This window comes from Plectropomus leopardus, chromosome 2, assembly GCF_026936395.1.
Source record: "Plectropomus leopardus strain MGB_pleo_1.0 chromosome 2, ASM2693639v1, whole genome shotgun sequence".
Lineage (NCBI taxonomy): Eukaryota > Metazoa > Chordata > Actinopteri > Perciformes > Serranidae > Plectropomus > Plectropomus leopardus.
Genome location: NC_142177.1, coordinates 28,760,049 through 28,774,382, shown reverse-complemented (window position 1 = coordinate 28,774,382; position 14,334 = coordinate 28,760,049). Strand labels below are relative to the sequence as shown.

General features: G+C 38.4%; 1 protein-coding gene across 2 annotated transcripts; it reads left to right on the top strand.

Annotated features, from left to right (window-relative positions):
- The first annotated feature begins 387 nt into the window (after positions 1-387).
- rbm5 (RNA binding motif protein 5) lies at positions 388-12,681 on the top strand. Of its 2 annotated transcripts, none has more exons than XM_088090016.1 (25): positions 388-528; positions 800-841; positions 2,958-3,135; positions 3,938-4,096; positions 4,259-4,328; positions 4,744-4,817; positions 6,086-6,169; positions 6,465-6,525; positions 6,915-6,980; positions 7,089-7,249; positions 7,382-7,479; positions 7,600-7,687; positions 7,780-7,848; positions 8,119-8,185; positions 8,529-8,629; positions 8,727-8,922; positions 9,435-9,523; positions 9,619-9,795; positions 9,924-10,064; positions 10,166-10,249; positions 11,298-11,483; positions 11,592-11,666; positions 11,765-11,865; positions 12,001-12,130; positions 12,240-12,681. In XM_088090016.1, exons 2-25 carry the CDS (start codon positions 825-827, stop codon positions 12,363-12,365), a joined length of 2,598 nt encoding a protein of 865 aa, XP_087946142.1. In that variant the 5' UTR covers positions 388-528; positions 800-824; the 3' UTR covers positions 12,366-12,681. The 2 variants fall into 2 exon arrangements, with proteins under 2 accessions (XP_087946142.1, XP_042363237.1); XM_042507303.2 differs by having other exon boundaries at positions 10,163-10,249.
- Positions 12,682-14,334: the final 1,653 nt, after the last annotated feature.

Here is a 14,334-nt window from a genome sequence, read left to right as displayed (position 1 = left end):
CTAATCATCTTAATTTATATTGAAAAACGAAAAAAATAAAGTATATATTATAAAATACTACTACAAATAAGGCCAACAAAAAAGCTATATACCAAATAAAATGGCCGAAAAGCGTTGCAGTATAAATTATGCCCTTAGTTTAGCCTTTCAGGCAGCACTTCAAACGACCATAGTATTGATCAATGTTAAGGTAGTAATATATCCTACTCTAGCATTGGCCGATAGACAGCTGTAACAGTATATAACCCAAAATTCAACCAAATCTACTGTAAGTTCAATCCAATTTATATGAACTTCTAAAACAACCCAGGACTCGGTGCTGCCTGTGAAGCAAACGCGGGGCAAAATCGTTTCACTTCCCACAATGCACCGGGTAAAACACCAATGCATCTTGGGACGAAGAAGGAGTCGTTGTTGTAGTGATTTGAGAAGTCCTTGAACGTGAGATGAATTTTTTCCTCAAGATTTTTTCAAATACCTTTTTCAAAAACCACTAGTGATTCACAACATTGTTATCAAGCTACGCAGGTGAGTTATTGTACATTCAGACCGTAACTCAAACGGTTTTATGGCTCCTCTCAGATGTTATGGCCGCTAACGCTCGGCCGGATCCATGTTAACGTCACGGTTTAACGTACAAATACTTTACTGTGCTCGTTGCAATCCCGCTAATTTGATTGCAGTGAAACTGTTGTTTTTTTGTAAAAAAAAAAAAAAAAAAAAGTAAACATGTTAATAAACCAGAATAAGACAACACGATTTTGTTTAATTTGAAACTCGGATTTTTTTTGTTATCTAGAGTCGTTTGTGTGCAGTTGGGAGAAATGGGAGCTGATAAAAGGTGAGTTAATGTTAGCACTGTTCGCCATGGTAGGTGTGGTTAACTGAAATCGCAGTGCTATTTTTAATCTAAGTTCAAATACATTCTTCTAAGAGAGAAAGCAAGTGTTACACTAACGTTAAACGACATCATAAACGCCTGTCTGTAACCTACAATAACAAAGAGCCATAAGAGTTGTAAAAAAAAAAAAAAAAAAGAGCCACATGACGTGCAAACTAACAACCCACTCTTTGTCAAAGTAAAAGCACACAAATTTAAAGATCTGGTTGATTTAAACACTGTTCAAATCATGCATGGAGGAAAAACTGCTACCTAACAGTATCCAATAAGTTTTTCAAATGGTTGAATGGTTTCATGATTTAAGAGGAATTTCCCTATTTAAGATACAATTGGTGAGGAGTAACGATAAATATCATTGTAATGCAACTAAAGGAGTTACTTAGAACAGCTGTAGCATAGAATTGAAAACATGCATAACTTTTAAAGTAAAAACAGCATTTTGAAGAGATGAGATGGTAGAACAGAGAGGAACGGGCGCAGTAAGGCAGGGAACAAGATAGGTAAGTTGCTTTTGATAGTGTGATTTTTGTTTTTTCTTGTTCCTTTCAGTTTAAGGTTTGTTAACACAATGTTAAACTGCATTAAATCCAGTTAGAAGAAAGAAATGAACATAAAAGTGTTGAGAGGTCAAGAAGCCAGAGGCTTGTATAAAGAGACCCCCACCCCACCCCACCGGACTTGAAAACAACAAAAAATAGCAAAAGCAAAGAAAAAACAAATAAAAACAAACAAACAAAAACCCTAAATTTTTCTGTAACATACAACAAAAGATAAATTACATTAAAAAACAGGAAACATAACCAATAAGGCTACATTAACTCAGCAAAAACCAAGCAGTACATAGAAGCCATTATTACATGTATGCACACACACACACATCCAAAAATAATGAAACATCATGAATTAAATGTAATCATTTTCCGATCAATTTTGATATGCTTTCTATTTGTGTGTATGTTTATTCAGATTGATCTGTTCTTGTTTTGACTTGAATGTTTAATTCTGGTTTGATTTGAGGTGTGTGTATGATGAATAGTGGAGCAGAAGTGAGCAATATTTTTCTTTAAAATTGAGTTTTTACTATAAAATTGAAGTAGGGGTGATACGTTTTTACTTCCTCCTACTACTTCTTAGACATAAAATACTTATATTCTGGTGTTGATTGTCTTACTTATATTTTATTTTTATTCTCCCACTTAATTTGTCATGTTCAAAATAAAATATCTAACTGATAATGGTATGGGATGGTAGCCTTTAGAATTATAAAATTGTTAACATTCAGATTGTTTGTGTTAGGTTATTTACAAAGACAGGATAACTTCAGTCAACACTTTTGGATGTGTTACTTAACATTGCCATTGTTCCCCCTTAAAGCCAATCCAAGTGTTTAAAACTGTTGAAAAGGAGTGATATTTTTTTCCGTGCTCTGCAAAAATGCTAACCATACAGGAAACTATTGGAAAATCATTTTATTACTGTCTTCATTTATGAGTCTTTGAAGTAAAATTCATAACAATCTTGAATTAATGTGTCATAAGAAAGGTATAACTGTCAAAACTTTGCCGGTAACAAGATAACCATGCATACGTACTGAAGCATAGCTAAGCCTTGTGCTGCTGATTATGGTTACTTTATTGCACATTTGCTCAGTTTTTCTCTGACCACATCACAACAATGTAGAAATAGAGAAATACTGGCAAGGCAGAAAGCTATTTTATATGTTAGATGTTCCATTCTGGAAATATTTTGGAGTACGAGAAGAGTGTTTATTAAACTTGGGCAAATGTAAATCTGAAAAATGCTCTACACAAGCACTGCAACAAACACTATAAATGTTACAGCATTTCAGTGTGAATCTTAGTCCAAACTTGAGGCAGTGGCCCTACAACAGAGGAAAGACATCAGGCTTATTTTTTCTGTGATGTAAGTTATTCAGTTATCTCAGTGAGTTTGCTGATACGACAGTATTTGGCTTTATATTATTATAAGTAATATCATGCAAGTGCAGATTAGTTGTGCTAATGTGTTGCTTGCCTATCGATGTCCTCCTGAATAGGATTAGTCGGACAGAACGTAGCGGGAGATATGGCTCTGACCAGTCTCGTGATGAATCAGATTGGCGTGACAGACGAGAGAGGGACCAAGAGCGTGATCACAACATGCGCCGCTGGGGCGAAGAGAGACGCAGTGATCGCTTTGAAGGAGATCGTCGAGGATCAAGAGACAGTCCAGAGGTAGTTATCATAATACCTGCAATGTTATTTGGTAGTTAATTTTTCAGTGGAGAGAGGGTAATTATATGCAGATCATGGAGGTGAAAGGCAGTCAAAAAACAGCATACATGAGGGAAAAAGTAGCGCCTGCTGTGCACACTTCATGCCACGCAAGTTTAATGAAGACAGCATTTCAATCCTACTTGGATCTTCGTCAGGTCAAAGGAAAGGTTTGAGGAAAAATTGGAGATTACTTTTGTTCTTCCTTAATCCTAATTTAATACAATTTTGAACAGTAGTAAACGGTAATGTAGACTGATAATGAATTATGATATTATGAGTATTTTGATCAGGGTTGGAAACTGTAATCTTTTGAGTAGGTGGTAGATTTTGGAGTGCACCAGCCACAGTGGCCGATGGACGAAAAGTTCATTTCCAACCCTGATTTTGATAAAAAGATGAATTTTGACATAAGGAATCTAGATATAATGTTTAAATCAATAGATTTATGTTTTATAATATGGCCTGACATTACTGCTTTTCTTTCCGTATGTACTTCTATGTATTTTTCATGTAATTTCTTGAATTACTCATCAGCCTTTTAGTGTGCATTATGTATAAATATATCTGTGATTTCATCTTTTCAAACATTTTGACCTGATGAAGATCCAAGTAGGGTTTAAACGTTGCCTTCATTAAACTTGTGTGGCATGAAATAAGTGTGCAGGCATTACATTTTTCCTCTAGTATAATGTATTCGAAAAATACTTTTTGTCTGGTGATGTCCACACTTAACTGAAGCACTGATCTCTTTGTTTTAAAGCAAAGAGAAAGGAAACGACGTAACAGTGATAGATCAGAAGATGGTTATCACTCTGATGGCGACTACCCAGAGCAGGATTACAGAAGAGAGCCTGGGGAGGAGAAAAAGAGCAAGACGATCATGCTCTGGGGTCTGTCTCCTCATGTCACTGACGATGATGTAAGTCTTTAAGCTTCTGCAGATTTGCAGTCTCTTCAGGATTTAGTTTGGTTCTATGTGTGTTCACTGCCTATTCTGTAGATGAAATGCATTTTTATTTTTTATTTTCCTAAAGAGGCGCAGGCTTCACTGTTTTTAACATACCATCTGAACTTTTTTCAGATTTGTTTTGCCATAGACCAACTGGAGGGGCCGCAGCCAGTGGATGTCAGGCTGATGAAAAAGAAAACAGGTGAGAACCGGATATTGACGGACCTCAACCTCCCCCCAGTCTTTACCATAGGGCCAATCTGCTTCCATTCAGACCCATTTCCCATAGCAGCTAGAAGAGAATAGTATCAAGATTCTTGAAAAGGGATTTCAAATGTTGATTTAAGACACATTTCAGTTCTCTGTGGATCTTTGTAAGGTAAGTAAGAACAGCAATGATAAAAGTTTTAACAGAACCTCAATTGGCAGACACGTGGAGTGTGCTTCAAACTGTGGTATTCAGCAGGATTTCTTGCTATGGTAAAACTCCTAAGGAGTGGCCTATTGTGTACCAAACAGGGCCTGGGTCGTGAAGCAGTTTGTGGAAGAGTTTGAATAATATGCCCATGGACTCTTAACTAACACGCCTCCCGTCTATATTTGAATGCTGTCTCTAGGTATAAGCCGTGGTTTCGCCTTCGTGGACTTTTATCACTTGCAAGATGCTACCCGATGGATGGAGACCAATCAGGTTGCTTCACAATCGCCAAGTCTAGTTTTAATCTTGGGGATCTGGAAAAATAACCTAAAAGGCAACCAAAGTGTTTTGAATAAGTAGTATGGAGGTTGTACAAAGCTTTAAAAAAAAAAACAACTCATGGATTGTATGGCACAGAGCAAAAAGATGTGATTTATATATCATGATAAATCATCATATACATGATTCACAACTTAAAGCAACAGTCTGTAACTTTCATAAGAAGAAAAAAAAATCTTCATATCTCCTGAAACTATCTCTACATTCATGCAGCACTTAATTGCTTCAAATATTTTCAGAAACATATTTTAGTGTACTGTTTAGCTATAAAATGACAAATTTTGTGACCCCGCTGCCATGTTGGACACAGTTAATTGGGAGTACCCTGCACTTCCCACCAGCCAAACCAACTATCTAATTTTACAGCTCAACAGTACACTAAAATATGTGAAAACATTTGAGGTGAGAAATAGGCAATGCAGCAGCAGAATTTTGATTTGCCTCTTTTGAGAGTTTGACTTCTGTTCAAGGAGATTGACAAGATTGACAGGTGTGTTAGAGACTCCTCAGCTCTGATTGGTTGTTCTTGGTGCTCTACAGTCATTTCTACCAAATGCCATCAGAGGCATTAAGTGGGGGAGTGATATGATTGTTTTTCACTCCTACTTGTTTTCAGAAAATAGCGACAGTTTCAGCAAATATGATACAAAGTTATTTTCATAAAAGTCACCAACTGTTGCTTCAGTGTTTAAACAGTTACTTTTAAGTTAACTGCAATGGCAGTAGCATCAAAGCTGCAGATTTGGCTCATATTGTGAGGTTATCTCCTTAAGGAATCTACATTTAGGATAATGAACATTATCTTCACCTGTTGATAGAGGCATTATCAGTGATATTTCAGAGTTGAATGTAAACTCTGCCTATTTTTTTTAAGCCTACCCCTTAATAGATGAGGATTTTTTTAATCTTCCGGTTTTATTGTTTTTTGTTATTTTGTTTTTTCTTTAAAGCAGTCAGAAGTGTCTGTTAGGGTCACATTATACACTTTGCTCCAGCTCAGCCTGGGCACTCGGGTCCCAAACACTTAAAAACCCCTCTACACATCATGCTCACATACACATCACGTGCCTGTCTTGTCTTTAACACAAAGGCTATCTGTTGGGGGTCCCTCTCCCCCTTCTCTCCCTTCCAACACTGCTTGCTCTATTGATGAGACTAATGCTCGCCAGGAGCGCTTGAGTGACTTTGTCGTCCTCTTTCAGAAACGCCTGACCATCCAAGGCAAAACGGTGGACATGCACTACAGTCACCCGAGGAACAAGTATGAAGACTGGCTCTGCAACACTGTAAGTAAATGCACTGTCGTAGCTTCATGACCACATGATTCAAAACTACAGAACACCTCACACACAAACACAGGCCTTTAAGTATATACTGTGTGTTAGGCCCATAAGTTACAGTTGTTGCAGTCCTGTTACCTTAATTTGGGGTTCACCTACATTTGAATAAGTGGGGAAGGTTAGGTTGTATCTCAGGTGAGTATGGTATTCTGCAGCAATATAGATTGCCTGTTTTCTGAGGCAGCACTGTTCAGGGCTTTAGTAGGTGTATAATAAAAATGATGTGAACGGTTACTTGCAGTGTGGCCTGTACAATTTCCGGAGGAGGCTGAAGTGCTTCAGGTGTGGAGCAGCCAAAGCTGGTAAGTAGTTAAATCAACAAGAGGCCACTGACTGCAGTCATCCGGGCAGCCTGAAACAACGTTGCTGGGATGCAAAGTTTGTGTTTTTGGTGTTGTAGAGGCCTAGTAAACCAAAAGATATGGATTCATAAGCGTTGTCACTGTGAGATGTAGGCAAAGATGTGAAACAGCATGCATTTTTATCCTTGCTACCTGACAATAATACAAAATGAGGACATAACACATCACATAATTAAGTTTATGAAATCTATCTGGTACTGTAAATACTGACCCATTTTAGCACAGATTTGACAGTTATCACTATATATACCCAATTTCCAGTTCTTTGACTACACAGTCCTGAATGTTATGTTAATGCACCTCTTACTTCTTTGTCATTCTCTCAACAGAAAGTGAAAATGGCAATAACACCGGAGTCTCTGAAACTCAACCCAGTGGAGATTTCTATGGAGACAGTAAGGGTCTATTTTTTTATAGTTGAAGTGTCCTACTTAAGCTTGGAATTAAAAATATCCCAATCTATGGAAGGATGTTCTGAAATACTACCTTTTTTTTCTGCACAGCAATCATCCTCAGAAATATTGCTCCTCTGACCACCGTGGAAGCCATCTTGACATCTTTGGCACCATATGCTAATCTTTCATCTAACAACATCCGTCTTATCAAGGACAAACAAACAGGCCAGAATAGAGGCTTTGCCTTTGTACAGCTGTCTTCTCCTCTGGTAAGGCATTTTTTCAACACGTATGTTGTCACAATTTACTGTTATTCAGCATCGTCATTTACTGTTATAACAATTCCATTTCATTTTCTTGTTTGTCAAAGTTTTTCTCTTTCATGAACACTCTTTTCACAGGAGGCCTCTCAGCTGCTAACCATCCTACAGGGACTGCAGCCGCCTCTAAAACTGGATGGAAAAACAATAGGGGTGGATTATGCCAAGAGTGCAAGAAAGTGAGTAAAAGAGTTACTCATTTGCTGTGGGTTTGTGATGGATGAAAAGATTTAGCTACACCTAAAGGTAAATTAAAGATGGGAATAAACCTTTTTTTTTTTGCCCTTTGCCTGTTACAGGGACCTTTTACTACCTGACGGGAATCGTGTCAGTGCCTTCTCTGTGGCCAGCACAGCCATTGCTGCAGCCCAGTGGTCTTCAAGTCAGGTGGGTTAATTTTCTGTCAACGTCCTGTTATCTTGTTATTCACCTCCCAGTGTCAACGTAACAGGCTCATAATCGCTGTTTTACCTTTTCAGCCACAGCAGAGCTCAGAGGGAATGTCGGAGTACAGCTATCTACAAGAAGGCTATACTCCAATGTCACAGGTCAGTAGAATAAATAAAGCAAGCATTGAAACCGATCAGCTGTAACTTGAGAGAAGATTAATTCAGATATATGTCAGTTTGTTTGCTTTAAAAATGCATTCAGAGATAATACGCCGGACTGTGTGTACTCGTGTGTATCACCACAGTGTTTTAAATACTAAGCCAATCTTTCACATTTCACTTTGGCAGGTATTTACATCCTCCTTTGGGTAAAAGAATGACTTAGATGAGGGATTTTTTTTTAACACTGAAAATTACTTTTTTCAATAGGACTACCAGACGTACTACCAGCAAGGAGCAGGACCAAGCACCTCCCAGGGAAATGGGATTCTTGGAGGTATGACATGCTTTGCTGTAGATGAATGTCGGTGCATCAGTATAATGTAATATTAATCTGGGGGAGAAACAAAAGATCATATTATAGCTGGTATTTTGTAGAACATAGTTTTTCGGTGCCTTTTTTGTGATGACATGCTGCTGAGAGTACAGGATATAACATTTATTCAAATTAACGTAGTAGGAATAATTAACACACCGTGTAGATAGACCCTGGTTTTAAAAGCAACAAGCACAGACAGAAATATCTTTGCTAGATTCTGAACATGATTTGACTGATTGCACTGTGATTTGGGTTATTGGTAAAAAAAAAAAGTCAAAGAGCTTTGATTTTCCAATTTTAGCTGCCCCCGGAGTAAAGATTGTTCCAACTGCAGCTGGAGTGCTAATCGCACAGAGTGCACAAGTCTACCAACCCCACATAATTGGGCAGCCAGTAATTCAGGTAACATACACATTTTTTTCAGATTTAATTACACTATAGTACCATTATTAAAATGCATGGTGTAATAATCTCTAATTAACACTAACATTTTTTGCAGGCAGTGCCACTTGCACAGCAGCTGGAGGCAAAACCCCACACAGCACATCTTTCAGGCATTGACGCTGCGACTGTAGCTGTCGGCCCTGTTGCTGCTGCTGCTGCTGCTGCTGCTGCCGCCGCCGCCGCCGCCGCCACCACCACCACCACTACGACTGTTACCGCTGCTGGTATAATAACGCCTGACACCAGCTCTGGTATGAGCACACAAAATCCCTGTCCAGTCAAATGTGATGTGTATGAAGAGAAAATCCTCTTGAGGTCACTGTCATGGACATTACAGTGTTTCCCTGACTACAGCTTGAAACAAAGAAACCTGAGAATTTGGTTCTGCCTATAATTTAAGAGCGATATGTCGTTCCAGAATTTTAAATGTGATAAATATATTTAACTGATTCAAAGGACTATATTTACAAACAAGACGGCCAGAACCAGTGTTTGATATGATTGACTACATATGTTGATCATGCAGCAGTAACTGCAGCTTTAAAACCGTCAAGCGCTTAAAGCTCATGACACTAAAAGGCATCTGCCTTCAGGCTGATGTTGGTTAGGGAAAGATAGTGAGAATAAAGGCTGGAACTGTTTGTTGACTTAATAATAATTCAGTATAATCAGTGACTAAATTGCTTTTTTATGCATGAAAAATTCTCCACATTTTCCAGTTCAGGCAGTGGTTTTTAATAAAGTTATGTTTTATAATCAACAGCTCCTGACACGTCCACCTATCAGTATGATGAGTCCTCCGGTTACTATTATGATCCTCAGACTGGCCTTTACTATGACCCAAACACTCATGTAAGTAGTGCACAGCCACCATGTCTGAGTCAGGTTGCTTCAATATGTTGGTGATTGTTTGTATTCATTATGTCCTTTTGTGTTTATCTCTTCAGTATTACTACAACTCTCAGACCCAGCAGTATCTGTACTGGGACAGTGAGAAGCAGACATACGTACCTGCTCCTACAGACACAAACACTGCACAAAGTGAGAACGCGGCTACAAGCAGCAAAGAACCTAAAGAGGCAAAGGAGAAAAAGGAAAAGCCCAAAAGCAAGACTGCTCAGCAGGTATTGTGATATGAATCCTGCGTCGGTACATGTCTGTTATTCATGTGGCTTCTTCTTTGTAGCCTTCTCTGGATACTTTTCATTTTTAGACCTTTAACATCATGTTCAAATCTGTTTGATTCTTGCAGATTGCAAAAGACATGGAACGATGGGCCAAAAGTCTAAACAAGCAAAAAGATAACTTCAAGAGCAGCTTTCAGCCTATTAGTCAGGAGGAGAGGAAGGAGGCAGCAGCTGCTGATGCTGGTTTCATACTGTTTGAAAAGAAGGTAATCCAGCAGGATTCATTATCTGACAACAAAATGTGAGAGTAAAAGTGTACGGCTTTAGACTTAAATGTCCTAATATTTATTTATTCATATTTTAGCAGGCAGGCACTCTAGACAGACTCATGCCAGAGATGGTAAAGGGCCCTGAGGAGGAGCCACCAACCAGCTCAGTCAACACTTCCAAGGTGAGTTTTTCTACATCTCTTTCCCAGTGTTACACTTCTTCCTGACACACAGCAAATGATCAAACTCTAAGAACGAAGCACAAAAGTTTGTCTTAGATATAGTAGCAGCGACAACACAGTTAGGGGTTTATCAAGCCCAAAGAGTGAACCCTAGCAACGGCTTGCAGATTCTCTGAAAATAGGCTGGAGGCGTGCAAAGCTCCACAAAATTACAGCCAGAGCAAGCTATTGTTTTAAAGCTATTGTTTGCTCTGTGTGTCTGCAAACAGCACGTTTGCAGACACACAGAGCAGGTTAGGACACTTTCAATGGAAACAACTGAAACAATCCGATGATCACTTGTTTGCACCGTGTCCAGTTAGGAATCTGTATTTAAGAAATGAGTGTCAGAGCTATTTTAATTGCATTGCAGATATAAACTTAAAAAGCTGCAAGTATAAAAGTTAATATTCTTCAAATATGTACATTTGTCTTAAAAGTGAGCTATAAGGCTACAAATTTACCCCATAGTTTTAGATACTACTTTGTTTAAAACTCTCTATTCCATGATTATAGAAGTAGACAGGCTCAGAATCTTCATATTCCTGTATAACACTTCCCCGTGGTCAGTTTTCTGTCAGATATCGTGGAGTTGGCTCATCGAATGAAAATGTTAATTTACTGGATTCTTCTGTCGTTGTCTGTGTACAGAAAGAGACTTTGAAAAGCTCTGCTGTCAAAAACATGTTATTTGGTTCAATAATGATCCCTTTATGAAACGATGTTTAAATGTTCCAAATAATTATTTGCACTTCTATTTTTTTAACCCTGTACTTATAGTGTGACACTTTGAATTTTTAGCAACTAAATGTATTGATGTTTTGATTGCTTGTATTTTACCATTCATATGTTTTCTGGGTGTGTTTTAAGCCAGTATAGGTTTCTACCTAACCCTCACATGTAATTTTTATGTTCTATCCCCATCGTGCTTTGTATGATGATTCAGTTATATTCAGGTGTTTTTTGTGTTAACAACATTTACACTTGTTTTTGACTGTGGTGTGGTTAGTGTGGCCTCGTGGCGGCGTACAGTGGAGACAGTGACCCTGAGGAGGGAGCAGCTGAGCCTGATGGTGGCGATGGAGGCCAGGACAAACTGACGGACTGGACAAAGTTGGCTTGCTTGCTGTGTAGGAGACAGTTTCCAAGCAAAGAGGGTCTAATTCGACATCAGCAACTGTCCGACCTCCACAAGGTAACTTCACATATATTGTCTTAAGGTCTGAATAGTAAAAATCCAATGTGTCACTCTAGAAAAAATTATACCATTAGTTCATGGAGGTATTCATCTTATCTTTTCTAGAAAAACTTGGAGGTTCATCGCAGATCCAAAATGTCTGAGGCAGAGCTGGAAGAGTTGGAGAGAAAAGAAACTGAGGTTTGGCTCAACACAGAATCACTGTGAGTCATAGTGTTCCCATACTCAATGCGTCAGCATTTTAAAATTCAAAATGTTTTTATTCTGCTGGTGAATAGCTGAAATACAGAGACCGTGCAGCTGAGAGGAGAGAAAAATATGGCATCCCTGAGCCCCCAGCACCCAAAAAGAAGAAATTTACTCAACCAACACCAGTGATGTAAGCAACTGTCTTCTGTTAAATATACAATTTGTGTAACCTACTGTTTTTTAGTTCCCACAGAGCTCTAGATGTTCTTTTCGGGTGTTTTTTTTTTTCTTTAAATCATTGACATGTCCCTTTATCTCCATGCAGTAACTATGAACAGCCTACTAAAGATGGACTTAACAGCGACAATATTGGGAACAAAATGCTGCAGGCCATGGGATGGAAGGAGGGTAAAGGACTGGGTCGAAACCAGCAAGGCATCACAACACCAATTGAGGTATTTACAGCAATCATCTGGTGGTGTCGGGGTTAATCCAGCAGCCATCAGCATTAATACCTCTTTAATATGTCTAAAAGGGAGTTAAGTTTGCGTGTTTCCTCCTCAGGCACAGTTGAGAACAAAAGGAGCTGGACTCGGCACTAAAGGCACCAACTACACCCTCTCTGCTTCAGACACATACAAAGACGCGGTCCGAAAAGCCATGTTTGCTCGCTTCACTGAATTGGAATAAGTCAATAGTCTCAAGCTCAAATTGTTTATCGTCGTGGCCCGCAGATGGTTCTAGCTGAGATTTCTGAGCGATTTCTCTCCATGTGTGATGATCATGCCTTTTGTCAGAACGGTCAAACCAGACAATAGAAAACATCTGCAATGGAGGTGGGAATTATATTATTTATGAATTGTACATAGGCAGAGTGAATTTACCTCCCTTGTTTACATATTTCTTCTGTTAATGCCCTTTTTTTGTCTCAGCATGTTGAAAGATTGTACAGTTTCTACAAAAATCTTGTCATTTTGTACAGAAAATAAATGACGTGATTTATGAATGGTCTTTTTCATTCTTTATCACCCTTAACAGAAATGTTTTTCTTAAACAAATAAAGAAAGTATTATTATGGGGACTGTGTAATCTTCATAAAAATAGACCAATATAAGTAGAACCTATGAAGTAACACTGCAATAAGTAATTTGTTTAAAAAAAAAGCAAAAGTAGGTAAATAAAATGGTCACTATCACTGCACAGACTGTGCAGTGATACTGACCAGTCAATTGAGATGCATTTTTCAGAGGCAAAACCCATCTTAGTATATATTTCTAAATCATACTTGACATGTCACACTGCTGTACAGCACTTCACTATAAATGAAAAAAAAACCTATTACCAGAATTATCTAAATTGAAAAGATGCACTGCTGAATAGTGTTGCAGTACCACCATGTCCTGAATGTTAAATATATCCCATTAAAAAGAAACTTGGAAATGGACAAAATGCCTGGTGAGACATGCAGTCGTTTTTTTTTTGTTATTGTATTTTTTTTTTTAACATTAGACTATAGTATTCTTACAGGCAGAAAAGATTGGGTAAATGAAAATTGCCATGATCAATAACAACAACACCAGCTGGGACTTCTTTTAATTGTGACATATGTCCTTTGAGTACTCTTTGACTCAGGACGTGTTGTTTACAGTTTGCCGTGCTCTGATCATCATCTCTTAGTAAACTGTATATCCAGCATTGAAGCTCAAAGCTTTTTAGAAGTCACTATGAAGACAGGCTGTCTCACTGTGCAGTGAAGAAGATCTCACAATATTTAACAATTCAAAAGTTTGCTGCGCGTGTCTGATGTATTTTGAAGGTGTTGCAGTGAGACTGAGCTTCCACTAGAGGACACAGGTTTAAAACCATGTTGTGACTGGTGTCCTCCCTGCTGAGGTGTCTTTCAGCAGGATACTAAATGTTCTTCCGCCCCTATGGTTCAGTTGCTGACCTTGCACCCTAATTGTCCTGTGAAAGTGACATCAAAAATATATTTCCCCCAATCTGTGGCACACAGCAAACCTCCACTAGCTCTAACAGATGGAGGGAATTTGGTTGGAAAAATATAATTCGATTTTTTTATCACACTATTTATCAAATACAAACAATTAGGAAAGCAACAGAGCTTCTGGAGATGCTGTAGGCAAACGAATGTCAATAAGCCCCATATATTTTGGTCATGTAAAAAATCACACATTTCGGGATGGGGGTTATTTTGATTTTTGAGGGAAGGGGGGTGGTTGCATATCCCTTCGCCTTCTTCCCATGTTTTTTTTTTTTTTAAAGTAATCAACCCAATTGGCTCAGGTTTTAAAGGCTTTAACCCAACTTCTACATTTTTTAGTCTGTAATTTATGTTTAATGTAGCGTGCCTTAATGTTTGTTTCCTCCCATCCCCCCTCGGTGACTCCATAGTAAGCTGAAGAAATCTATTTGTGTTGCTCCCGTGTGTTAAAGAGATCATTGCCCCCTGAGTTCAAGGTCTTTGTTTGTGCATCTGCTTGTTAGCAGAAAGAGAAGAGGAGAAAATTACTCTGTTAATGGGGAATGAAAGGTTATTTACTGGATGCTGCTTATACTTTCTACCATTGAACTGATCAGAAAAGGGCGCATTTACGTGGAACTATGAATTGTATCGCAAATGATATTGTTCGTCCTCTCA